Source organism: Micropterus salmoides, unplaced genomic scaffold (genome assembly GCF_014851395.1).
Source record: "Micropterus salmoides isolate LMB-PRFRI ecotype aquatic unplaced genomic scaffold, ASM1485139v1 Ms_hic_scaffold_16, whole genome shotgun sequence".
Lineage (NCBI taxonomy): Eukaryota > Metazoa > Chordata > Actinopteri > Centrarchiformes > Centrarchidae > Micropterus > Micropterus salmoides.
In genome coordinates this window covers 5,976,369-6,001,903 of record NW_024040707.1, presented here as the reverse complement: position 1 = coordinate 6,001,903, position 25,535 = coordinate 5,976,369, and the positions used below count along the sequence as shown (strand labels likewise).

Sequence of the window (25,535 nt, the reverse complement as noted above, 5' to 3'; positions counted from 1 at the left end):
GACTTAGGTCTACCTCAAGGTTCAACCTTGGGTCCTCTGTTGTTCTGTCTGTATATAAACGACCTAACTGAAGTTTGTCCTTCTGAATGTACATGCAAAAAACTAGGAACTATCAGCTTCTATAGTCAATATCTCTAATTGGCTAACAAACTCTTGTTTACATCTTAATACCAGCAAAACTGTATTTATGTTCTTTTCAAAATCTGCAAATAAAGATCCAGACCCAGAGGTTACTGTAGCAGGAAGAACACTGTCAGTTGTACATGAGTTTAAGTATTTAGGTATAATATTAGACACACAACTGACATTTAAATCTCAAGTTAAAAAAGTTGTAAACAGGATTAGATTTAATTTGGTAAATTTTAGATACATTAGGAGTAATTTAACTACACAGGCCTCAAAGTTGTACATCAATGCCATGATATTGTCACATATGAACTACTGTATAACCAGCTGGACGCAAACAGGAAGAACTGCATTACAGTCAGTAGAAACGGTTTATAAACGGGCTTTGAAAACAATGGATAATAAGTCAGATTCATATCAACATTGCAACACAAGCCTAGAAAAATATGGTCAGATTTGCTGATATCTTACTTGTGTACAAAATGTTCCATGGTTTAGCCCCCCCTCCACTCAATTTGTTACACAACACCTTAACTCATCTATCAGAGCTACTTCCAGAGGTGACTGTAGAATACCATATAGGAAAAGTTCCTTCGGACAGTCAGCCTTTTCCTACCGAGCAGCGCGTACCTGGAATACGATACCTACAGAACTAAGAAACATTTCTTTTCTTACCACCTTTTCAAAAGCTATAAAACAGTGGTTACTGGACAATCAAATATGTAGTCATAATGTGTAGTAATACTTTGTAATTGTTTTTTATATATTCCTGTACTTACATGTCGAGGTATTCTACATGTCATATCATTTGTGCTTGTCTGATTTTGTCTGTGCTTATGTAATTTGTGTTTTAATGTTTTATCCATGCTTTAATGTTGTAATAACATCAACCTGCCAGGGACTTCAGATGAAAATTAGTCTGTATGGCTACTGTATGGCTTCTACAGTAGTTTTGCTCTTTTTGAAAATTAGTTTCTTGTTCACTGATGTTTAACTTGGAAAAACACTGAAACACGCACACACACATATAGTGCATACACACATTTCACACATACTTAATAAATGCACATATAGGTTATTCACATGTACTCACCTCTTGATGTTCTCTCTCTCTTTGAACCCCCCTACACACACACACACACACACTCGCACTCACACATCAGTCATGCTTGTGTGAACTTCAAAGTATGTCAAACCTTGATATATTTTGGCGCTGCATCAACTCTATCTCTAAAAATGTGTGTGTATCTTTGCAAATGCGTGTGAGAGTCTGCACTGAATGACGTTTGTGTGAATTGATGCACATCAGCAAAATCAAAGAAGCTGCATTTTTGAAAGACCCCATGTTCCAGAATTACACACAAGGTCTGATGCAAGAGGAAAAAAATGAGGAGGAAATAAACATGAAGGAGAAGAGACAGGTGGAAGAGGAGGGAGGGCAGGAAAACGATGGAAGGGATGGACAAAAAGGTTGATGAGGAGAAGAAGGAAGACATAGCCAAAAAAGGGGAGGAAAAGTTTTCTTCCTTCTGTCTGCAGTAAATGAAAAAAAGATCTGACTGAAAAGACAAAAATGAAAAGAAAGAAGAGAAGAAAACACAAACAGTGCAGTTTGGACTCGAAGAGAAAAAGAGAGAGAGCATGTTTGGTAGCTGGATCTCCAGAGACGCCCACCAAATAAATAACAAATCCTCAAAATGGAGGGATGATGCGAGAGAGAGATGGAGAGATCAAAGGATGTCGGTTTGAGGGAGAGATTTTTTTGTCGCCGGTAAGACAGTGGAAACAAGAGAAACAGGGCGGGAAGAATCAGGGGAGAGGGTTGGTTTCAGCTCCGCCTTACTCCATTTATACACCTGGAAAATCCTCAATACAGTCCAAATATGCAGACCAACCACTGTTAGTAAGATGCAGCCAATCAGAGTGCTCCAGCCCCTGTTGGTGGACTAAAGTTAGAGGTTGAGCTTTATAGGACTTATTGGATAAATTCAGTAATTTAAATAAAATACATTTTTAGATTTTGGATCTACTGTGGTACAGTGTTTTGTGATTGTAACACAGAGCTGTTGAGGTTAATGGGTAATGTAGTATTTAGAGCCATTCAACATGAGAAACGGACAGAAGAGCTTGAATTGTTAGAAAGGAAAAAGTACTGTTTTTTGATCAAACTAGAAAATGATGCTCCCAATCAATACAACTGAATGTGATTGACTGATGCACCTATCAATCAAACCAGCATGCTCCCAGATCCACATTAAGCCTAGTAATCCCCGAAACACTTATTTATTAAAGTACGACTTACTCGATTAAACATTTCTTTGGGATATGACCAAAGCAGTAACTCTGTTTTCTCATCAAATGTCTCTGGCAATTCAAATAAGAAGTATATAAACTGAATTTCTGACAGGGTTAGCCATTCAGTGGACCGAGAAGCATTCACTCAATGCAAAAGTTGCAATACCCCCATGCCGTGCTGCATTACAAGTTCAAGTTTTCATAATATAAAAAGTACTCATTGTGAAGAATGGCCCCTGTCAGAGAGTTTTAAATTATTAATACATTAACCTATGAGAAGCATTTTAATGTTGTAGCAGATCAAAGGGGTGCTACTATATTACTAGCACTACTTCATACTTTTAGGTAGTTTTATGTATAGAACTGCACCATATTGTCTGAGTTGAGAGTATTTGTAAGAAAGTAAAAAGCATAATATTTTCCTCTCACATGTAGTGAACTAGAATAACACAGCTTCACTTACTTGCAATTATTAATTTAAAGTGCATTAAAAATTGTACTTGTAAATAGTTATGTTGTACCTCAAATGCCATAAAAGAAAACGCAGGCACAGCAGTTTATTTCGACGGCTGTTCAGCCATGTTTACTACAGTATTGTTCCCATCTACAGTTATCAGCACAGTTTGTTGAGTTCTTTTTTAACAGCGTCATAGATATTTTCACCACTGGTTTATTTTTCTGCTCGTTCACTCAGAGGATGTTTAAGCAGCATTATCAAAAAAACTTAGAGCACATCCTTACATACATACTGTACATACAATACGTACATACAAACCAAAGCACACATACTCGTACACACATGTCCTAGTATAGCGCCACGCTGGTATATACAGATATATAGAATGAGTAAAAAAAAATCTATTTTCAGTTTATACATCTTAATATAAGAGTCATACCAAAGACATGGCCACTGAGTGAGTAAACAATAGATAAATAGATATAAAACAAATACAAAAATAAATAAACATAAATACTTGCATCAATTAATAAAAGATGATATGAGTTTTTTTTAACTCACTGTTTACTTTTTAACATGATTTGTTCAAGTTGATATATATTCAGCGCACCACTTTTAACTGTTATTTTACCTCAACAACAAAGGACTGGTTCATTATCCAATCAGGGAAAGCGAAGCCTCGCCTTCGCCCATGATTGGGTGGTTGATGCATTATCTGTACATTAGCCTATCGTGTTCGACATGACATAATCGTTGCTGACACGGAGTCATTTTCAGCACCATTAACATCGCCTTGACTGTCACCACTGTACCAACATCCACAGGTTCAGGTAGGACACAACACTGGATAATAAAAGTCTTCTTATCAAGTTAATACCATTAGTCATGTTTAAATTGTATTCCTGATTCCAGAGTAAAAATGACACAGTAGTTTCCCTGCAGAGGAAACACACATATGTCCAAAGTGAGCTTATATGGACATTTTTGCCCTCAGGGTCTCCATTGGAAGTATAACCACAAACCTTGTGAGGATCAGAGCGCTTATATACTTGCCTTTAACAATGTATATGAGTAGCCAGTGATCCTGTAAATGTTGATTGATTACATGATCAGAAAAAAACACAACCCATCTGCAAGATGCAATTAGACACATGAACAATGTGAGCAGTGAAGTAGGGGCAGCAGACTGAGAAAATGACAACAACAATGGTGGAAAGTTTTGAAGACAATCTAACAGAATTTGTCACACACAACGTTTTCACATTAACAACTGAGTAACATCCTTGAGTGTCACTATGTTTAATTATGGAATTTTATATTATTATAAAATATTTTATATTTTAATAATTGGAAGTTCTCAAGTGGGATATTTTTGGTTTCAGTCAGGGGTGATTCGCCCCCGATCTGACCCCTAGTGGAACTTACGTAATCTTCCACAAGGTACGTAGGCAACTATATGAACAATGCTGATTCCACTCTACATTAAAAAGAGCAAGTATATAAACCGCTGTAAGTGACCCTACTCATCAACTTAAAGTACACAAGGTCGGAAAATCTTCTCCTGGAGCCCCTTCAATACCTCAGAATATACACATGCATCATCAACATAAAGGTGATAATTAAAACCGCACTGCATACTGCAACAACAAGCACAGGGATTTTTTTCCCCCAGGTGGCAGCAGGAGGGACCTGTTTTGAAGTCTTCACTACTCAAAAAGTTAACAGTATACTGCTTAAATCTACAGGAAATGTTTTCTTCCTATAGTTAGTCAGGGTGAATACGGTGAACATGTTCATACATGTTCGACATTTTTTTTGAATGAAAGGCTTTTTGTTAACAAGATATCTTCAGTTTTTCAGTTAAATTTGGATGTTGATAAAACAATCTGCATCAGCATTGAGATGAGCAAGGGGAGTACCGATATTAAAATTCAAAAAGATGTCATTTTAAGTCGTCCAAAGATGGTGCTTGTCCTGCTTTGTAAACACTAGAATCTAAGTATCTTTGACACAAGTTCACAGCAGTTCAATACGAGTTTTTACTGTGCCATAATATTTTGGTTTTTGTGCTCGTGTCAGTTAACCATGAATTGGTGACCCCCTGAACGTTGGCATCTTCCAAAATGCTTGTTGAGTTGTAATGCAAAAAAATATTGGTATAACAGCCACTAAGGTTAAAAAACAGTTAAACTAAATTACAAACTGAGAGCCTTTATCACTTCACAGTATCTCAAATGCATCTTTAAAAGTGTTTTGATGAGCATGCTTTTATGCTTTTTTTGAGATGCATCAGGGTCACATAGGGAATGTAATGTTTTTTAGAGAAATGGTTTTGAGTGCATTGCTAACAACCCCAACACCTTCTGCTGTCTTTATCTAAAACAATCACAACACTGGTTTAAATGTTTCTGGGATAGACTTAAAGAGCTCCCACTTCACAACAAATCAGATCACCTAAAATCCACAAACTAACCCTAAAGGCTTTTAAATAAAGAAAATGTATTTGAAAAGAACTTCAAAGAGAGACTGTCGAAGAGAAATCTGTTGTGTAATATGAGACAGGACAGAAGTTAGCTTTGATGCTAGTGATTTTTTAAAACTGTTCTTCCTTCAGGTATTGTTGCTGACCATGCTTGACTTTAACAGGATCCAGCTGCTTCTAATTGATAGTAACACTCTTTCACACCTGTGTTTAAACTTCGACCTCTGAAATTGGTTGATTTTGTTGCTCCTTGCTTCAGGGCATCGCAACAGCAGTTTAAAGGTGCAAAGAGAAGTTCTCATCAGTTCTTACCATTTCATTTTCCCCCCGATCAGTCTACTGATGAAGTAAAGTCAGTCCACATATCTACTTTGAATCAAAGGCCTGTACATGGTTTCATTTTGTAAACAAAATAGCCTTTCAAAAAGTCTGTAACAACAAACAGCAGCTATTGCTAACTAGCTAGCCTGCAAAAATATCATGGTACTTTGCATCTTTGAGGTTTTGTTACCAGTTTTCCTACACTGTTACTGTACCACTGACTGTATGTGTTTTCACATTCCTACAAACCGTTCTAGGTTTCTTTAGGGTCTGTTGACCTGATTGAAAGACATAGCCTATCTCTCGTCAGCTACTGTTCTCCCTAAAAAACAAACACTGGAAAATGTTTTCATAGCACGAGTTTGCTCATGATATCCTTCATACCCCTACATGGTATGTATTCCAAGAAAAGTGGACAACATTTAGACTCTTACGAGTAAACGAAGCTTCTTCAACCAAAAATCATTCCTCACTTAACTACAGCTTATTGTAATAGCTTATCTGACATCTGCATTTATTCAACTGTACATCACAGGCCTGTTTGTGGTGAGTTACAGCATGTCATATTGTCGTAGCCAAAGCAGAAGTCATCCACCTTACATCCAGTCCTGATTGATTTTTCAAAACAAGTCCTTTCTCAGGTTGGGGGTGACAGTGGGATCTAAACAGTGGGACTTTTGCTATGGCTGCTTCCATATGGATGGATGACTGTTATCACTTGTAATTCAGGCATACATTTCATAAACCATCTGGACCTAGATTGTGAGACTTGTGAGCCTACATTTCATGGACCTTGTGTTCTCATGAGACAGGTGTACAGTGTTGACCACATTTCTCTTTAGACACCACGAACAGAATGCTCGAAGGACAGTAACCAAAGTTTGTTAGGGACATGCAAACTTTTGGAATCAAGGTGGTGTAAAAAAATTATACTAAATCTTCTCTGCCTCCCTCCTAAAACCAAATTAGTTCCTGTTAAGTATAAATGTACCATACTCTCACAAAACAAAGCACACTCATTTAGCAATGAATTGGTGATTTTGAGGTAAAAATAAATCTACCTGCTTTGGTTAAAACTAGGCTAAATGTGGTTGAAAAGTGAAATATCTACGTTATAGTTGTTTCATTCACATTTTTAATATATATTATCCTGTATTTATGTCCTGTTTCACTTCAACATATTAATTTAAGTGCTGTTGAAACAACATATCTAACCTATTATATGCAACCTAGATTTCTAAAAAAAGCTAGACATCACTTTTCAAACAAATTCAGCACAGTTTGAACCTAGACGTCTAGGTGAATTCTGACCTGCAAATCTCTAAAGCAATATTTATTAGATAATGATTCCCTATTTTTTAGTCAGTGTCTAATTTGCTACCAAACCAAATGATTGCATGTCCTGTGCAAACTCTAGCAACTAGTCTCTAAAAGCTCCTTGGTAAGTCTCTGTTGAGTCTCCAGGATCCGAGGCTCAAGTTCATGCAGCAGACAGTTTCTCAAATATGTCAAGCTCTGCAACTTCATTCCTCTCAAATCCTTTTACTTCTTGTTCTGACCGTGCAGGATGAAACTAAATCTAACACTCCTTGGTCCCAGGATGAGAGATTAAATGTCTCACCTCCAAGCTTTTAGAAAAGGTGAAGATTATCCCAGTTCAGTATTATTCTATTTACTTCCCCGGCTCATTCATGCTACTTACTCCTGTACTGTAGCCTAAGGGGAGAGCCTTGGTCCCAGCTTGCGCTTTACATTTTACAATCAAGTTTGACAACCTCTATTCTTAAAGAGTTGCCTGACACTCAGTGTCTCCTTTCCATGCTGCCCCTGGGGTAGGTAGTCCTGGGATGAGAACTGATCTCAGGCTCAGCCTTGGTCCCAGACTGCACTTTTAAATTCAAGAGCCCCTGTTGGCTTAGACAGTTGTTTCATATTCTAATACCTCTTTGCTGCCCATCATGCTACTTCTGTACTGTATCCTGGGGCTGACGGCTGATGTGGTCTCCAGAAGCAGAATAGTCTTGCGGAGGCGCCGGTCAATAAAGTGCGCATCCCAGGCCGGATATCGCTTTCTCGGAAGGTCGATACGGATCACTGGGCCGTCCTGTGCACGGGATGAGGAGGAGGTCCTGTGAAGGAGTGCAGGAGAGGAGGAAGGGGAGGGACGTACTTGGAAGACAGGCAGGCAACTGTCCCTGTCTCTGTCTCGCTCCCCGGGAACCGGCTCCCCTGTGTCTTTAGTCCTGGGGAGAGTCCTTGGAGGGCTGGTGATGACCATGTCTGTTTGGGACCCTTGGGATGGGGTGAGGCAGGCATCAATCACTCCTGCTACCCCTCCCGCACCCACTACACCCTCGTCCACACATCCTCCCCACTGTGAGCCCAGAACGGGCCCATCAGGGTGCAGCCAGCAGTAGTATACTAACATGAAGAAGGTTCCCAGGGCAAAGCTGCAGGCCACCAGGCACACCACCACCAGGGCGTAGGAGTCGGAGGTATGTGGGCCACGGTAGGTGTACCAGGCAGCAGTCAGTGCCACATTCTCAGCCAGCGTCACAGAGTAGTAGACGGTCATACGGAAGCGGCTGGGGCCTTCCTTGACATTGAACCAGCAGAAGATGTAGATGATGCCCACCACCATGTTGTAGATTATCTCCTCCCACTTGGACATGCAGAAGTCAGTCTCACCTTGGATGATCCAGAAGGTCATGACACACCTGAAAGACAATAAACAATAATGTTAGTACCAGTCATCACAAAAATTCACAGGAGGCGTAGAAATGTTACTAAGAATAATAGTAAATAACATGGACACCTTTAAAAGGACAGCTCTAGTGCATGACACAACTTCATAAAGCTAATAAAAAAGGCGTCAGGAGTCCTGGTGATGCATTTTTGAATAAGTGGTGTTCAGTACAAGAATTTGATCTAGACTCCAAAGGAAGAGGATCAGATTGTCATGAATTCCCTGGTGGATATTCATCATTTCTAGAGGATCCTGCTAATGATGGCCAACATTTCCACTGGTACATTAGACATATCAAAATCTAATGATCAGATTGACATTATATTCACTGAGCTCATCAATGCTCTTCAGGGAAAGCACATTTGTGATTTTAGAAACCTCTATCTGCATTCCTATAGCATAACATGACAAAATAACTAATAACACAAGGTATCTCGTCGTCTAATGGGCTGATTGCGATTACATTTTATGAGAAGATTCGTGCCTGAGCTTTTTTCTGACCTCTTAACCAACCGCCCTGCAATAGAGTTTCATCAAAATATATATATATATATATATATTTTTTTTTTTTGTCACTTTAATAAAACTGTAAGTATTGTTCATTAAACCTAAAGAGGTTAAATAAACTGTCTGCTTGGGGACTGTCAATAGAAATTATAGAGCCTCTCAGAGTGCAATAATGTGTTCAAGACATGTGTCCATGTCTTTAGTCCCGGGGAAAGTCCACTCCAAGATGACAAGATTAGCATGGCAGGATGTCATTAGTCATGTTATAGGATATTTTGTTGTGATTTAAATAATGATCTAGATATAAAGGGATATTCCATCCATTCCATCCTTAACATTTCAAAACAGAACAGAAAAATTAATTCATGAAGCTTTGAATGTTGAATATGGGCTCACAGAACACCACATTCTTTCACTACCAATTTCATGAATCTATAAATAACCACGATGAATGGGGGAGGAGATATATAAATTAACCGCTACTCAGTGTAGAACAACTATGAGCTGGTTGAGAGGCTTATAGGATATATAAGGGGATATATTTACAGTCTTTACTATTTACAATCAATGGTTGGGTAATAATTATAAACTGGTACTAAGCCCTCATAGAATATTTCGTTCTGGTTACTAGAATTGGGAGAAAGCAGCAAAACACATTCGTGATTTTCTAAAGTGTTGAATGCTAAGCTTCTCGTTATGAACCCAGACTCTTTGCATCAGGTCACATATAGCGCACCAGTGGCTGACGATGAATATGCCAAAGTAGAGCTGGAAGACAGAGGCGAAGAGGGCAAAGGCCACTGTCCTTGCTCCGATGGTGAAGAAGTGCCACAGCATCTGGGTGATCACAGCCTTGTAGGACATGGGCAGCTTGTCGTCACGGGAGTCCCGGAGAACCTTCTGGTAGGAGGCAATCATCCAGGCCAGAGAGACCAGGGAGGCCGAGGCTGAGAGACCTGAAGAGACAGATGACGAGAGTAATAAAGAAGAGCAAGGGAAGGAAGAGGCACACATAGAAAGACATTTAAGTAATAGAGAGGTGAAAGAATAAAATGATAGAAAGGGAGATAAAAAAAACATGCAACAAAGCCTAATTATAACATTAAACACCAATATTTCAGTCAGATTAACTGTGAAACTTTATGTACAAGTGAAATTGATCGATGGGTTCTGAAGTAAAACCAGTAATATTGTAAGACGGAATTATAATGTACCCAACCTCCCGGTTTAGTCAGTCAATATTGATGTACTGTATATGTTGGCCGACAAGTACGGAGAAACTGCAGTACAGAAATACCTAATATATTTTTAAGGTTTCAACATTGGAAACAGTAATAATAATAAATCTTAACTCCACTTGTAAGTGGAGCAGACCTCGACATGACAGCTGACCATTCGCGAATGAAGACTGAAAGATGTGATTAGAAGCTTTGAGTAGAAAGTTGACCTTGAGTTATGATGACCACATTTTGTCCCTGACCACAGAGCGCTGACAAGTTTATTTTTGATCCCACTCTGTACATATTGATAACAACTCATTTTCAAACTATTTTGATTATGTTGTGTTTTCATATTTAAAAAATAATGACTATTGGCTGATTTATCACTATCTGAGTTAATGAAATGAAAAAGATTCATCCTTTGGAGATGTGTATTTAAAACATCAAACAAATTTGAAATATCTTGTTTGCAAAGTGGAAAATGTTCATGATGTTGGTGATAAAGGAGAGGTTCATCAAAAACATAAGGAATCCTGTTCTTGGGGTCATGAATATCTATATCAAATCTAATAACCAGTACCAAATTAGTAAACTAGTAAGCAATGTGAGAACAACTTAAGATGGCATAATGTCTAATAATTATTAAATCACTAATCAATTGATGCTTAACTGCAAATACACACTTTACACCTTTAAATGAATTACTAGTGATAGATCTTTAGAAACACTAGTTGTTACAACAGCAAAGAATTACCTACAATCACTGAATAATGGAATTTCTCCCCCCTCGCTCATCCAAATGGATCTGAACCAGCTTATACTGAAGTCAAATGATCACTAGCCCGCACACGTAGTGGTGAGACCCGCCGCAAGCTGCCCAGAGTGCAGTTTAACACATTAAACATTCATGTGTGTTAATCATGCAGTCTTGTCTCAAATTAGCCGTGAATCACACTGAGAACACATTAAAATTTGAGCAGAGAAAGAGCTGCACTGACTTTGAAAGAGCTTAAAATCATTTACCATTATGTCATGAAGAGACTTTGATGGATTATAGATAATAACTTTTCTTTATTCTTTATTGGTAATTGCAAATACTTTGTAGTGACTTCCCAAATGGAAATCTGTAGCTGTGGTCAATTTAAATTGCAACTGATTCCGATGGACCTCCTGACCATTAAGCTTGCAGATGCTGGCATGTGCTCTATTTTAGTTTTATTAGATTTAATTGCAGCGTTTGACATGATTGACCACTGAATTCTTATTGACAGGCCGAGACACTGAGTCAGAATTCCCAACACTGCCTTAAAGTGAAACCTCTCCTACCTAGAACCCCACCCCCCAGAATATGTCTGGGTCCTATTTTATTCTTTCTCTATTTGCTCCCTCTGGGTAATATTATTTGCCACCATGTCACCTCAATAAATGTTTATGCAGATGGCACACAGCAATGCCTTCCAATAAAGCCCACTGACAATTTGTATGCTACAGTCAATGCAGATATCTTATGTCAAAAAATGGATGCAACTAATTTTCTTTAGCTTAATCCAGACAAGACCGATATTCTTATTATTGCCTCTCAATATATTGTTCAGATTGCAACGCCAGTCCAAGTCCATACAAACTTTCACAAACTCCTCGAGCAGTGGCCTTTTAGCCATTCCAGTGTTGAAGCTAAAGACCAGGGGTGATGAAGACTTTTCCGTCAAGGCCCTGATACTCTAATACGTAGAACATCATTTACTTGTATATTTTGTCCTGTCACTTGTCTCTGTACTGGTTTTATTAGATCTTAGTGCTGCATTTGATACCATTGACCATCAGATCCTATTGCAGAGACTGGAATATTTCATTGGCATTAAAGGAACCGCTCTAAGCTGGTTTAAGTCCTATTTATCAGATCGATTTCAGTTTGTACATGTTAACGATGAGTCCTCCATGCACGCCAAAGTTACTCATGGAGTTCCTCAAGGATCTGTCCTTGGACCAATCCTCTTCACTTTATATGCTTCCTTTAGGCAATATTATCAGGAAACATTCCATAAGCTTTCATTGTTATGCAGATGATACTCAGTTATATCTATCGATCAAGCCAGATGAAACTCATCAGTTAGCTAAACTTCAAATGTGCCTTCAGGATGTTAAAACCTGGATGAGCTGTAATTTTCTTATGTTAAACTCAGATAAAACTGAAGTTATTGTTCTGGGGCCTAAGCACCTCCTTGACGCATTATCTAAAGATATAGTTTCCCTGGATGGCATCGCCTTGGCCTCCAGCACCACTGTGAGGAATCTTGGAGTTATCTTTGATCAGGACATGTCGTTTAAGTCCCACATTAAGCAAATTTCAAGGACCGCCTTTTTTCACCTACGTAATATTGCGAAAATCAGGAACATCCTGTCTAAAAATGATGCAGAAAAACTAGTCCATGCATTTGTTACTTCTAGGCTGGATTACTGCAATTCCTTATTATCAGGCTGCTCGAAAAAGTCCATTAAGACTCTTCAGCTGATCCAGAATGCTGCAGCACGTGTTCTGACAGGAACCAGGAAAAGAGATCACATTTCTCCTGTTTTAGCTTCTTTGCATTGGCTTCCAGTAAAATCCAGAATAGAATTTAAAATCATTCTTCTTACCTACAAAGCTCTTAATGGTCAGGCACCATCTTATCTTAAAGAGCTCATAGTACCTTACTACCCCACCAGAGCACTGCGCTCCCAGAATGCAGGGTTACTTGTGGTTCCTAGAGTCTCCAAAAGTAGACTAGGAGCCAGAGCGTTCAGCTATCAAGCTCCTCTCCTGTGGAACCAGGTTCCAGTCTGGGTTCAGGAGGCAGACACCATCTCCACATTTAAGAGTAGGCTTAAGACTTTCCTCTTTGATAAAGCTTATAGTTAGGGCTGGCTCAGGTAGTCCTGAACCATCCCTTAGTTATGCTGCTATAGGCCTAGACTGCCGGGGGATTTCCCATGATGCACTGAGCTCCTCTCTCCTCTACTTTCTCTCCCTCTGTATGCAACCTTATCCCATTATTGCATGTTACTAACACAACTTCTCCCCTTTCTGGTAGTCTTGTGCTTTCTCGTCCCTCTCCTCTCTCCTCCTATCACTTCCTGCAGGTTTTCTGGCTCTGGAGCTGTGGAGTCTGGATCTGTGGCTGCGGGTCGCCTGCTGCCCCCGTGTTTCTGCTCGACACCCTCTACTGCAACGACTATTGTTAGTGCTAGTCTTATTGTTATTATAATCATTAACATTACAATGGTTACCATTAACACTATTATAAATATCTGTACCATTTTTCATTTAGTTTATAGCAACATTACCTTCGCTGTCTGTACCTCTGTGTGTATATTGTGTAGGCTGCCTCCCTCCCCTCTCTCTCTCCTTACATCCCTCTCTCTCTCTCTCTCTCTCTTTTCTCTCTCTCTCTCTTTCACTCTCTTTTTCTCTCTCTTTCTCTCTCTCTCTCTCTCTCACCCCAACCGGTCGAGGCAGATGGCCGCCCACCCTGAGCCATGGTTCTGCTCGAGGTTTCTGCCTCTTAAAAGGAAGTTTTTCCTTGCCTCTGTCGCCTAGTGCTGCTCTTGGTGGGAACTGTTGGGCTTCTGTAAATATCATCACAGAGTACGGTCTAGACCTGCTCTTTTATGAAAAGCGCTGTGAGATAACTGTTGTTGTGATTTGGCGCTATATAAATAAAATTGAATTGAATTGAATTGAAAAATTGAATCATATAAACTGGGTACAGTTGGAATCTGACATGAATCCAAGATGACCGCAGGCAATGAACAACCGCCCCCACCTATTGATAATGGAGCTAATAAACCCCATCTGAGTTTACAGGTCAGACCACTGAAATGCAGCTTAAGAAAATAAACCAAAGCAGCTATACATGAAATGAACCCAAAGCAAAGGGATTCATGGGTAGAAAGAGACAGATGCACTTTGTTAAGCTTGGAAAGCCCAACAAATCCCAACATTTGGAGAAACTGGAACCAGAAAATGTTTGGGATTTGTACTAACAGATGACTTTTATGATTAATTGGCAGCACTGATAGATGATTAATTTGATTGGTTGGGTTATGTATTAACTTATGAGCCATATAAGCGCTACAATGATGTAGGCTGCATGGGAGAGTATGTACTGTGTCATGTAAGAGCCCACATTTAAAAATATGACTATTATGTTACTATTACTATTACTATTAACAGATGGTGGGTTACCCAAATAGGCAGAAATGTGTGTACATGTGCGCTGACACTGTATCTGTGTGAGGACTTTAGGTTTAAGACCTTGAGCTCTTTCAGCTCTCAAACAGCTCTTCATTTATTACCACTTCTTCTGGTCACTGCCTAAGTTAGATTCGTATTTGTTGCAAGAAATAAATATGCAGAATTCTTCATCTTTAATACAGGCAGGCAAAATCGTTCACTTAAAGAAGTCTTTTGTGACTGACTCATCACTAGTCCGCACCTATTCAAAGGGCTGTTTGAGGTTTAAGACATGTTTAAGGTTAGAATTATGTTTAGGGAAATGGTGAGAAAATTATTATTATGTCAGTGAAGATCTTCACAAGTATACAGTAAGGTGTGGCCAATGACTTTGCAAGATCATGACCTAACTTTACCAGAACTGCAGCTCTGAACCGTAGTGGGAGACCACTGGTTCTAGCATGGTTCTAGCTAGGTAACATAGCATCCATGCACGTTGGCAGATAGACACTGTTGAATATGAAAAAAAGATTAATTTCTATTCTGTGGCAGTAAACACAACACAAGACATTCAGACCTAAGGAACCAAAATGTTAACCATGACAAACACTATAGCGGCTGAACTAAAACGTTGACCTGGCACTCCCTCACACACACTTGGAAATCTGCTAGCCCCGATATAACAAAGGCATCCACACAGAAACTCTCTCAAATGGCCATAAATGTGCTTCTATTAACTGTCAAAGCTCCACTGGACTTCCTTTCTTTCCAGCGGAGAAGCGGAGAGCCTGACAGTAGCTGCTCATGGCTGGTTTGCTCTGATGACCGGCACTTCGGCCTAGCACATTGCTGTCCATGCTACACTGAGCTGATACGTCAGTCCCCCCTGTCCCTCCCCATTGAATTTGAGGTACGCTAACACATTTGGGAACGCACATCACTTTGTGTGTAACGTTTCATGTCTGTCTGTGTGTTTTTACAATTCAGATATGCATCTGACAGGTGTGTGTGAACGCTGACAGCGTATACAATTTGTGTGTGTGTGTGTGTGTGTGTGTGTGTGTGTGCCTGTGTACCTGGGTCTGAGAGAGAGAGAGAGAGTATGTTTTGTTTTATTCATCAAAGGCCAATCTGCTTCTTGTAAGAGGTGCATGAATAAAGCATAGCTTCTCCTACTGATATATGCCCATAACACACACACACACACGCACACACACACACACACACACACACACACACACACACAGCTTCCTTCTCAATTAAATCTCACTCTAACTCTCTCTGTCTCTCTAACCATCAGTTTTCTTAAAGGATAATTTGGTAATTTTTGGGTCTTGTTTCATATAATTTTTTTTATTTTCATAATTTTTAACAGTAATAATATAATTTTGCTAAAAAGGTTTACTGCTTAGGTCTTGAAACGTATTGAGCACTAAAAACTAAATCTGGCTTCAGTACTTTACAGAGTTCTCTTGTGCAATGAGGAGTTATTACTGTCATTTCAAGTGTACTCAATTTTAGCTGGACCTCCAAATCAAGTGGTTAAAATAATCTGGCATGTTTACAGCCCTTCTTGCTAAATCTGACTTCAGTATAGTGATATTGCTGTGTCCCAGATTTCAGCAATTAACTTGGTGACTTCTCACAGTGAAGCAGGGATTGCATCTCACTCACCTTGCAGAGGGAGGACGGCGTTTCCGTGGATCATGATGCTCAGCTGGAGGACGAGCTGCGGAGCCGACTTCAGGAAGGCTTCAAGGAGACGGAGCATGGTGATGTCAGCACTCTCAAACATCAGGCGCCAGTGGAAGTGGCGACGGGGCCCGTTGCCGTGCCAACGGCTCTGGGCGCCCAGATAGAGAGCATGGATGTATCTAAGGATGAGAGACAGGGAGATAGTAATGCATGTTGCTTAATCATTTCTTTATCATCCCTGAAACTGCTTCTTTCAGAAGATCATTTTCCAGGACACTTTCTGGAGATTTTCAGAAAGCAAAAAGTAGAAACCAGCACATTGTTATTTGATCCCACAATGTTTTTTATTTTATTTTCTGTTGCTGTGCATTGTTTCTATAAATCAGATTTTCTTCAGGCACAAAAACGCACAAAAACCCATCTCATTGCAGTATATACACATATCTCAAAATGATGGTAATCTGCAACAGGTGACCGAACTGAAAAGCCACTGGTAGCCATACATGTATCTTCTAAAAAACAATGATTGATCACAGGTGTCAACAATTGAGTCCAAAACAATATGATAAACAGTCAGACACAACCTCATAGGGTTTTGCCACCACCCAAATACAATGGAGACAAATAAAATTTTATAGTATTAAAAAAAGTATACCAATAATGTCCCAGATATTCTGGAGAATCCACAGCAGGAATCTCAGTTGAGCAGATTAAACAACAACAACTGTCAACTTTTAAGGACCAGTTCATCCAAATTACGTTCTATAGCTAAACACAAAAGAAAAAGACTGCCAGTTCTTCCTGTTGTTTGACAGATTTAAATCTTTCATCTGTCATTTTCCAGTAATGTTAAGTGTACAAACTCCATAACACAGTATATTGTTTACATTCTGTATATATATATATATATATATATATATATATATATATATATATATACAGGGAGTAATCAATTATTGAAAAGTGAAAAACAACAGGATGTCAGTTGTTTTTTGTTTACACCGTGGTGCTAAAGTGTGATGAAGGCAGTGCAGATATATCAATAATGCTAAAAATGCTCAGTTTTGCTTGGATATTTTAGAGCATCAAGCATCATCTGACAAAACAGTATAAACATCTGAATCCCATCTTCAAGGAGAAAACTTTCTGCATGCTGTTCTCCTGGGAGAAGTGTTGTGTGTTTCTCCAGGGAAACATCTTCACCCTCACCTGTCACTTTTCAGCTTATGCTTTTGTTTGATGCATTTTTTTGTGTGTCAGTGAAAGTACTGGTTGGCAGGTCAACTGGCGCAGGCTGGATAGTAGCCTCGTTTTTTTTGTTATTGTTGTTGTTTGTTTTGTTTAAATCTGGAGACAAATTTTGATGTGAGGGGAGGAGGTACAGGACTGTTCTTTCACCTGCTGGTCCAGCATGAGGTCTGCCTTAAAGAGATGCTGCTGTCAGTCAGGAACAGGAGTGGAATTTTATAGAAAAACACACGATAACTTTTTGGAAAACAGGGAGATAATATGACTTGGGAAATAGTGTTACAAAGCAGTTGTTTTCTTTGCATTACAAAAGTTACCACTATTAATGATAACGAATGCTTACAGCATCACGTATGTGATAGAAAAAAATAATAATTTTATATGTTTTCAGTTACATGACTGGTGTTAAATAAAATGGAAGTTTATCTGATACCTTAGACTAGTGTTTTCCAACCTGGATGTTGGGAACTCAAAAGGGGTCCCCCAGATAAACCTGAGTGGTCACAAGCCATGTTTCCACCTAACTATCATCCGAATTTTAAGCGGACTTTTGACATGTTGCAAAAAAGAAAAAATAAGTATATGTGAAATAGGTGCTTTTCCGTCAGCTGGTTTGGAGCAAATAAACCAGGCTACAGCAAGCGTAGTTCCGTCAGTAGTTGACGTTACACATGGCTGTAATAAACAAGACGTACGGGTTCCAAACCAGAAACAAAACCAGTCGCATGGACCTGAGGACAATTAATCTTAGAAAAATGGGGAGATGTGAGTTACAAGTTCGGTATGTCAGAACTTATTCGGCGTAAGTGTTTCCATCTCCCATTTTGTGCATTTACTCTTCTTTGACAAAGACAAAAATCACCTCAAGTAAGAGTAAAAACCTTTTTGCGAAATTAAAGATTTTGCCATTTCCATCAACCTTTTCTAATGTGATGCTTCAAAATGCACATAAAAACCTTGACGGAAACACAGTTACAGGATGACTGACAAAAATCTGCCTTATTTTCTCTGGTAACTTGAATCATTACAGTTCTTAAAACAAGTAAAACCATCTGCCAGAGAATATTTTTAATTTTTCCAAAGGCAGTTTTTTCTTCTGTTAAGACCAGCTACCTTCCTTCTTTCAAGACACATTCTTCAAACAAGTTGATTTCTATGGAAAACAAATTCTCACTGTCCTTGCTGATTTCTTGCATTTGTTTTAAATAAATTAGGTTTTTAGTAGAGGATATTTTTAATGGGATATGCTAGAAAAACAAAACGTTTTTAAATGCTTTTCTTCTTGCTAAATAGTTCCACCAAGTAATAATCTGTGAGGAAGGGTCTCCATGTAGACATTGCTTAATTTTAAGGGATCATGTTAAAAATGTGGTTGAAATGCATCTGTATATTAGTGTGTATGGGATGAAGGACAGTTGCGTCATGGCAGAAGAGGATGGCAGACAGTAGTAGTAGTACAGCTGGACAGACGTGTCATGGAGGAGAAATGAAGCTCAACGGAGGAAAAGTGAGACGACACTCACTTCCTGCACTTCTGCATCCCCAAGCAGATTTTAAATCGAGGGGTAAAAATAACCCAGAAGTGTATGCACACACACACACACATACACACGTCAGCATATATGACGACGTTCAAGGCTGCATAATACAGACAAGCAGGGCTACGCATGTGACAGACAGGCAGGAAGGCCTACGAGGCAGCCGGGAAATCAGTAGCTCTGCAAATAATTTGCTGTTCAAGCACCGCCGGCACTCCTTTATCCAATCCCTATATCTCTCTCTGTCTCTCTCTCTCAATCTCCACCTCGAGAAATCTTTGTCTCTGTTTTAGTCTTTCACCCTTTTATCTCTTTTATATTTGATCTTATTATTGATTTGTCCTGTATGTTCATCTTCCTGTTTTTCTTATTGTTTTTTTGTTTTGTTTTTAGGGCCAGAGATGACAATGTTGTTGGGCCAGTGAGTCCACCACTTTGGTCCGGACTTAAATAACTCAACAACTTCAGCACTATCATCAAGTGAAAATTTTTAACTGTTCAATACTTTGGATTGTGACCAAACACCCGCAGAACGCACAACATATCAGCCTCAAGTGTACTTTGTTTTTACAGCTGATTAGCTAATATTGGCATGCTAACGCGCTAAAATAAGTCGTGACCATGGTAGACATGCCTGCTTTTCTTGTTCGCATTGGGATTTTGAGCATGTTAGTATGCTTACGTTAGCATTTAGCTCAAACCAACACTTGGACTAAGTCTCACAGAGCTGCTAGCATAGCTGTAGGCTCTTAGTCTGGTCATTTATTTTCCCATCATCTCTTTTTTGTTTATCTTTCTCAAATTTGGATGCGGCTATTGTCGAGATCCCGAGTTCCCTTTTATTTTGTTTTGTTCTTTAACATACAGAATATCATTACCCTTATTTCTGTAACTGTGTGGGTACCTATCTTTCTGTTCTCCCGCTATTTATCCGTTTGGTCTTTTCCTTTCACTTGTCACCTTTCTTACTTGTCCAGTATCTCTTTCATCACCTACCTGTCTTTCAGCATTTTTTTTTTATTATTTCTCAATTTATCTTCATCTTTCTCTCTTTTTTGCCTCCTTTGCTTGTTCATCATACAGCTATTGCCTCCCTCTTGTCTCTCTCTCTCTCCCTCCATCCAATTTATTTTGTACTTCCCCCAGGCGTTCTCTCTGCCTCAAGCTTCCAATCTATCAAATCTATATGAATCCTCTTCTCCTCCTTCACTCTTCTCCCTCTATCACCCCTATGTTATTTCTGCTCCTCTTTATCCTCCTTTCACTCTCACCCCACTGTCCCCTCTCTGCTCTCTCCTCTCCGCCAGAAACTCTACTATCTACAAGGCCACAGTCGGACCGCTGAGACCGTAAGCGTTTGTGAAAAGAGCTTGTGTGTGTGTGTGTGTGTGTGGTGTGTGTATACAGTAGAGTCTCAGAGAATTGCTGCCAAGTATGATGGCGAGCCAAGAATGAAGCCAAGGAGAGAGACTCACACAGAGAAATTAAACTGTTACACACACTTCATCTAAATCTCTTTTAAATTAATTTTATAGGTCAGAAGATGGCACACCGCGATCAGCAGCAAAATGGAGACACAGGCAGATATTTGTAATTTAACTCAAAGCACCCGAAATAGCAGCAGCTCTTTAACATTAGTCCAATCAGGAAGCTGTGGAATTATCATTTCATTTCAGACAGGCAGTGGGTCCATTTACTCATTGGAGGTACTTGTACTAGTTTGCTTTAATTTTTCTTCTCATGCCACTTTTTACTTTTACTTTACTACATTTCAGAGGGAAATATTGTACTGTTTTACTCAACTACAGTTATCTGGCCGCTTTAGTTACTTTACAAAGGACACAAAACACATGACAGTACATTAAGTACAGCTGAAATGATGATAGTCCGTTAATCAATTGCCAGACAGGTAATTGGCAACTATTTTTATTACTGTTGCGTAATATTATGACTATTGTCCACCAGTTGCAAAGGTGATAGTAGCATGACGTTATAGTGCAAACTGTGTGACATGAGAGACAGTTGTTCATATTATAATATGAATATTATATAGTATAATATAATGTTATATAAGATAATATTAGCAAATGATTTTTTCACCAGCACATGAGCCCTTTTTCAAAAGCCTGTATTTAATTAATTAAATCAAGGCTTGTTTAATGCACTTTATGGTTGAATAAATGTGTACAACCGCTACTTATGTGTACATTTGTTCTGGGACTGTTTTTCCTAGTTTTGGCAAAACCTCTTAATTCAAATGAAGGGAAATCTTAACGATAATGATATTTTAGATAATAGTGTGCTTCCAAAGTGTCTGGGGACGACCCATTCGTGTTTCAACATGACAAAGCCCCTGTGCACAAAGACAGGTCTATTAAGAAATGCTTTTGTCACGATCGGTGGTGTGGAGCAGGGTGGAGCAGGTTGGAGGACCCAAAAGCAGGACACAGAGCGGAGCAGATATGGTTCAGTGGTTTAATAAACAAACAAAAGGCGAGCACACTTACAAACTGAGTGGCTGCTGACAGAATCCCAAAACAAAGGCTGTCCAACAGAAATCCAAAAGGGTGAAAACCAGAATCCAAAACTGAGCAGGGTAACAACGAGACACGGCGAGTAAGGCTGAAGACACGAGAACAAACTGCAACACTGGGTGACAACATACAAGGCTGAAGACACGAGAACAAACTGCAACACTGGGTGACAACATACAATGACCCGACAAAGACAAGACAGAAACACCAGGTATATATACACACACACAGGGACTAACGAGCAGGGCGGGAGCAACACAGGTGAAAGACATGAGGCTAATGAGACACAGGCAGGGAGAGAGAGAGCGCGAGTGTAGGGGAAAACAGAGACAGAAATGCGTGTGACAGTACCCCTCCCTCAAAAGGACGGCCCCTGACGTCCTAAAATGAAACAACACAAACAAAAAAAAAAAAACACAAACAGGTCAAGCCGGCCCAGGGTGGGCGGAGGGAGGCCAGGTGGAGGGCCAGAAAAACAAAACCAAGAGTCTCAAAGGGCCAACTACCGGCAGGGCAAGGCAGTTCAGGAGGCCGTCCAAGGCGGCCAGAGGGGAACAAAAGTTCAGGGGGTCGTCCTGGAGGATAACCCAACGGACCAGGTGGGCAACAGAGTTCAGGGGGTCGTCCCGGAGGGTGACCCGTGAGGCCGGGCAAATCAGGGGGAGAACAGAGTTCGGGAGGCCGTCCCGGAGGACGACCCAACAGGCTGGGCAGAACAGGGGGGCCACAGAATTCGGGAGGTCGTCTGGGAGGACGACCCAACTGGGCGGGAGGACCAGAGGGACCACAGAGTTCAGGTGGCCGTCCCGGAGTACGGCCCTGGAGGCTGGACTGTTCAGGGGGACGACAGGAAGGCCAACAAAGAGGCTGGAAACCCACTGGAGGCTGACGGGAAGGCCTCTCCGGAGGTCGGCACCCAAAGCTCTGGTGCTCTGGAGCTGCAGCAGGGCTGAGGTCCACGGACTGAGCAGCTGGGCTGAGGACCACGGGCGAGACAGCTGGGCTGAGGACCATGGGCCGGACACGAGGAGCTGGAGTCGGTCTGAACACCGACTGAGCAGCTGGGCTGGGGACCATGGACCGGACACGAGGAGCTGGAGTCGGTCTGAACACCGACTGAGCAGCTGGGCTGGGGACCATGGACCGGACACGAGGAGCTGGAGTCGGTCTGACCACCGACTGAGCAGCTGGGCTGGGGACCATGGACCGGACACGAGGAGCTGGAGTCGGTCTGACCACCGACTGAGCAGCTGGGCTGGGGACCATGGAACGGACACGAGGAGCTGGAGTCGGTCTGAACACCAACTGGATAGCTGAGCTGAGGTCCACGGACTGAGCAGCTGGGCTGAGGACCATGGTCCGGACACGAGGTGCTGGAGTCGGTCTGAACACCGACTGGACAGCTGGGCTGGGGACCATGGACCGGACACGAGGTGCTGGAGTCGGTCTGAACACCGACGAGGGAACAGGAATCGGCTGGGCCACCGACGAAGCAGGTGCCGGTCGGACCACCGACGAGGGAACAGGAGTCGGCTGGGCCACCGGCGAAGCAGGTGCCGGTCGGACCACCGACGAGGGAACTGGAGTCGGCTGGGCCACCGGCGAAGCAGGTGCCGGTCGGACCACCGACGAGGGAACTGGAGTCGGCTGGGCCACCGGCGAAGCAGGTGCCGGTCGGACCACCGACGAGGGAACTGGAGTCGGCTGGGCCACCGGCGAAGCAGGTGCCGGTCGGACCACCGACGGAGCACAAGGAACGGGAGTCGGCTGGGCCACCAACGAAGCTGGTGCTGGTCAGACCACCGACGAAGCACGAGGAACAGGAGTCGGCTGGGCCACCGGCGAAGCTGGCGTTGGTCGGACCACCGACGAAGGAACAGGAGTCAGCTGGTGATCAGGCTGGCTGCTAGCAGCGCTAGCAGGCCGGGGATCAGGCAGGTGGGCAGGCACAAAGCTAGTAGCACTAGCTGGCCTGGGATCACGCTGGTTGCAGACCGGTCGCTGCTGGTGACCTGGTCGCCTCCGATGACCACCACGGGAACCCGAAAAGATGGCCAGGCGACTTCCCTCGAAGGAGGACTCCGGGGGGAGCCTAGCCTCCAGGCTATCAGGCCATAGGCTAGCTGGTCGACTCCGAGCTGGGTGGCTGACTGGTTGGGAACTAGCAATCCTAGGGCTCTCTGGTTCTAACGAAGCTGGTGTTGGTTGGTCCACCGACGGGGATGATGCAGGTGCCAGTCTCTTGGCCGCTCGTCGTCGTGGCCTATGTCGTCCTCCAGCTGGCCTCACTGGAGGTGGATCCGACGCAGAGTTCGACGAGGTGCGAGCCTCCAGGCTAGTAGGCCCAGAACCGGAGCTGTGTAGGTCTGCTAGCAGCCCGCTAGCAGACCGGTCTCCCTCCGACCAGTGGTTGGTTGGCTGGGGACACTCCGTCTGTTCACTCTCTGGCTCCAAAGGTAAGTCCAACAGAAAGGCAGCCAGAGAGCTGGAAGTCCAAGAATCCCCAACCAACCTGGAAGTTTGAGCCAACTTGGAGGGGGATGGAGCAGGCAGATGACTAGCCCCTGCAGTGGTAGCAGGCCAGGAAACAGGCAGGGAGCTAGCCGCTGGAGCGCTAGCAGGCTGGGAAAAAGGCAGGCTTGGAGAGTGGCTGTACAGGCTGATGGTGCCAAGCCTGACTGATCGGGACGCAGGCTGGGGAACATATAGCCTGGAGCTAGCAGCGCTAGCGGAACAGGGATCAGGCTGGCGGCTAGCAGCGCTAGCGGGCCAGGGATCAGGCTGGCGACTGGCAGCGCTAGCCAGGAAGGACGGGTGGATGCTTCCCTGCATGCAGCCGGCAGGCCGGGGCTCGGGGCTAGCAGGCTTAGCAGTCACACACTGGGGGGTTATGGAACACAACTTGGAAACAGTCTCAAAAACAAATGTCTTTTTCCACCTGGAGGATGCCACAAGCAGAGCCATTTCTGGGTCGGTCCTCCACATTACAGACAGCAGATCAAAAAACTGGGATTCCTCCTCCACTAGCTCCTGTTTTGGCACTCCTAATGCCTCCCAGGTGCTAGGCAGTCTCACGATGTCCGCTGGGTCCATCTTTGGTCGGGTCATTCTGTCACGATCGGTGGTGTGGAGCAGGGTGGAGCAGGTTGGAGGACCCAAAAGCAGGACACAGAGCGGAGCAGATATGGTTCAGTGGTTTAATAAACAAACAAAAGGCGAGCACACTTACAAACTGAGTGGCTGCTGACAGAATCCCAAAACAAAGGCTGTCCAACAGAAATCCAAAAGGGTGAAAACCAGAATCCAAAACTGAGCAGGGTAACAACGAGACACGGCGAGTAAGGCTGAAGACACGAGAACAAACTGCAACACTGGGTGACAACATACAAGGCTGAAGACACGAGAACAAACTGCAACACTGGGTGACAACATACAAGGCTGAAGACACGAGAACAAACTGCAACACTGGGTGACAACATACAATGACCCGACAAAGACAAGACAGAAACACCAGGTATATATACACACACACGGACTAACGAGCAGGGCGGGAGCAACACAGGTGAAAGACATGAGGCTAATGAGACACAGGCAGGGAGAGAGAGAGCGCGAGTGTAGGGGAAAACAGAGACAGAAATGCAGAGTGTGACAGCTTTCCCCAGTTTGGTGTGGAAGAACTTCACTGGCTTGCAAAGACCTCAACCCCATCCAACACCTTCGGGATGAACTGAAATGCAGAGTCAGGCCTTATCAGCCCACATCAGTATTGGACCTCACTAGTGCTCTTGCGGCTGAATGCGAGCAAATCCCCGCAGCCAGATTCCGAGATCTGATGGAAAGAGTTTCCAAAACAGTGGAGGAGGTTATAGCTGCAGATTATTGCCTGTGTTTTTTTGGAGGAAATGTTCAGCAGTTATATATGGTTGGAAAGTTTAAAAGTCCAAAAACCGGACAAGACAGACAAACAGACAGTTAACTGGTTAGTCCCACTGTGAGCCTTGTACCCATATTTGGATATACTATTACCAGAAAAGAAAAAAAGAAAAAAGTCATCCTCTGTGTATATTATTCTGTGGACTGTCTGAGACTTAGCGTTTAATGATGAGCATTTCCGTTTTTATACTTACGATCATTATTATAATAATTACTGTCA

At 42.1% G+C, this 25,535-nt stretch overlaps 1 protein-coding gene across 1 annotated transcript in view; it reads right to left on the bottom strand.

Annotated features, from left to right (window-relative positions):
* Nucleotides 1-2,977: 2,977 nt before the first annotated feature.
* xkr7 (XK, Kell blood group complex subunit-related family, member 7) overlaps nt 2,978-25,535 on the bottom strand; it is a 79,150-nt gene continuing 56,592 nt past the window's right edge. The window contains exons 2-4 of the mRNA XM_038723823.1: nt 16,042-16,241; nt 9,671-9,890; nt 2,978-8,398 (exon numbers count right to left, since the gene is read on the bottom strand). Of these exons, the coding sequence (XP_038579751.1) occupies nt 7,597-8,398; nt 9,671-9,890; nt 16,042-16,241 (1,222 nt within the window). The 3' untranslated portion in view covers nt 2,978-7,596. The remainder of the gene's footprint in view (nt 8,399-9,670; nt 9,891-16,041; nt 16,242-25,535) is intronic.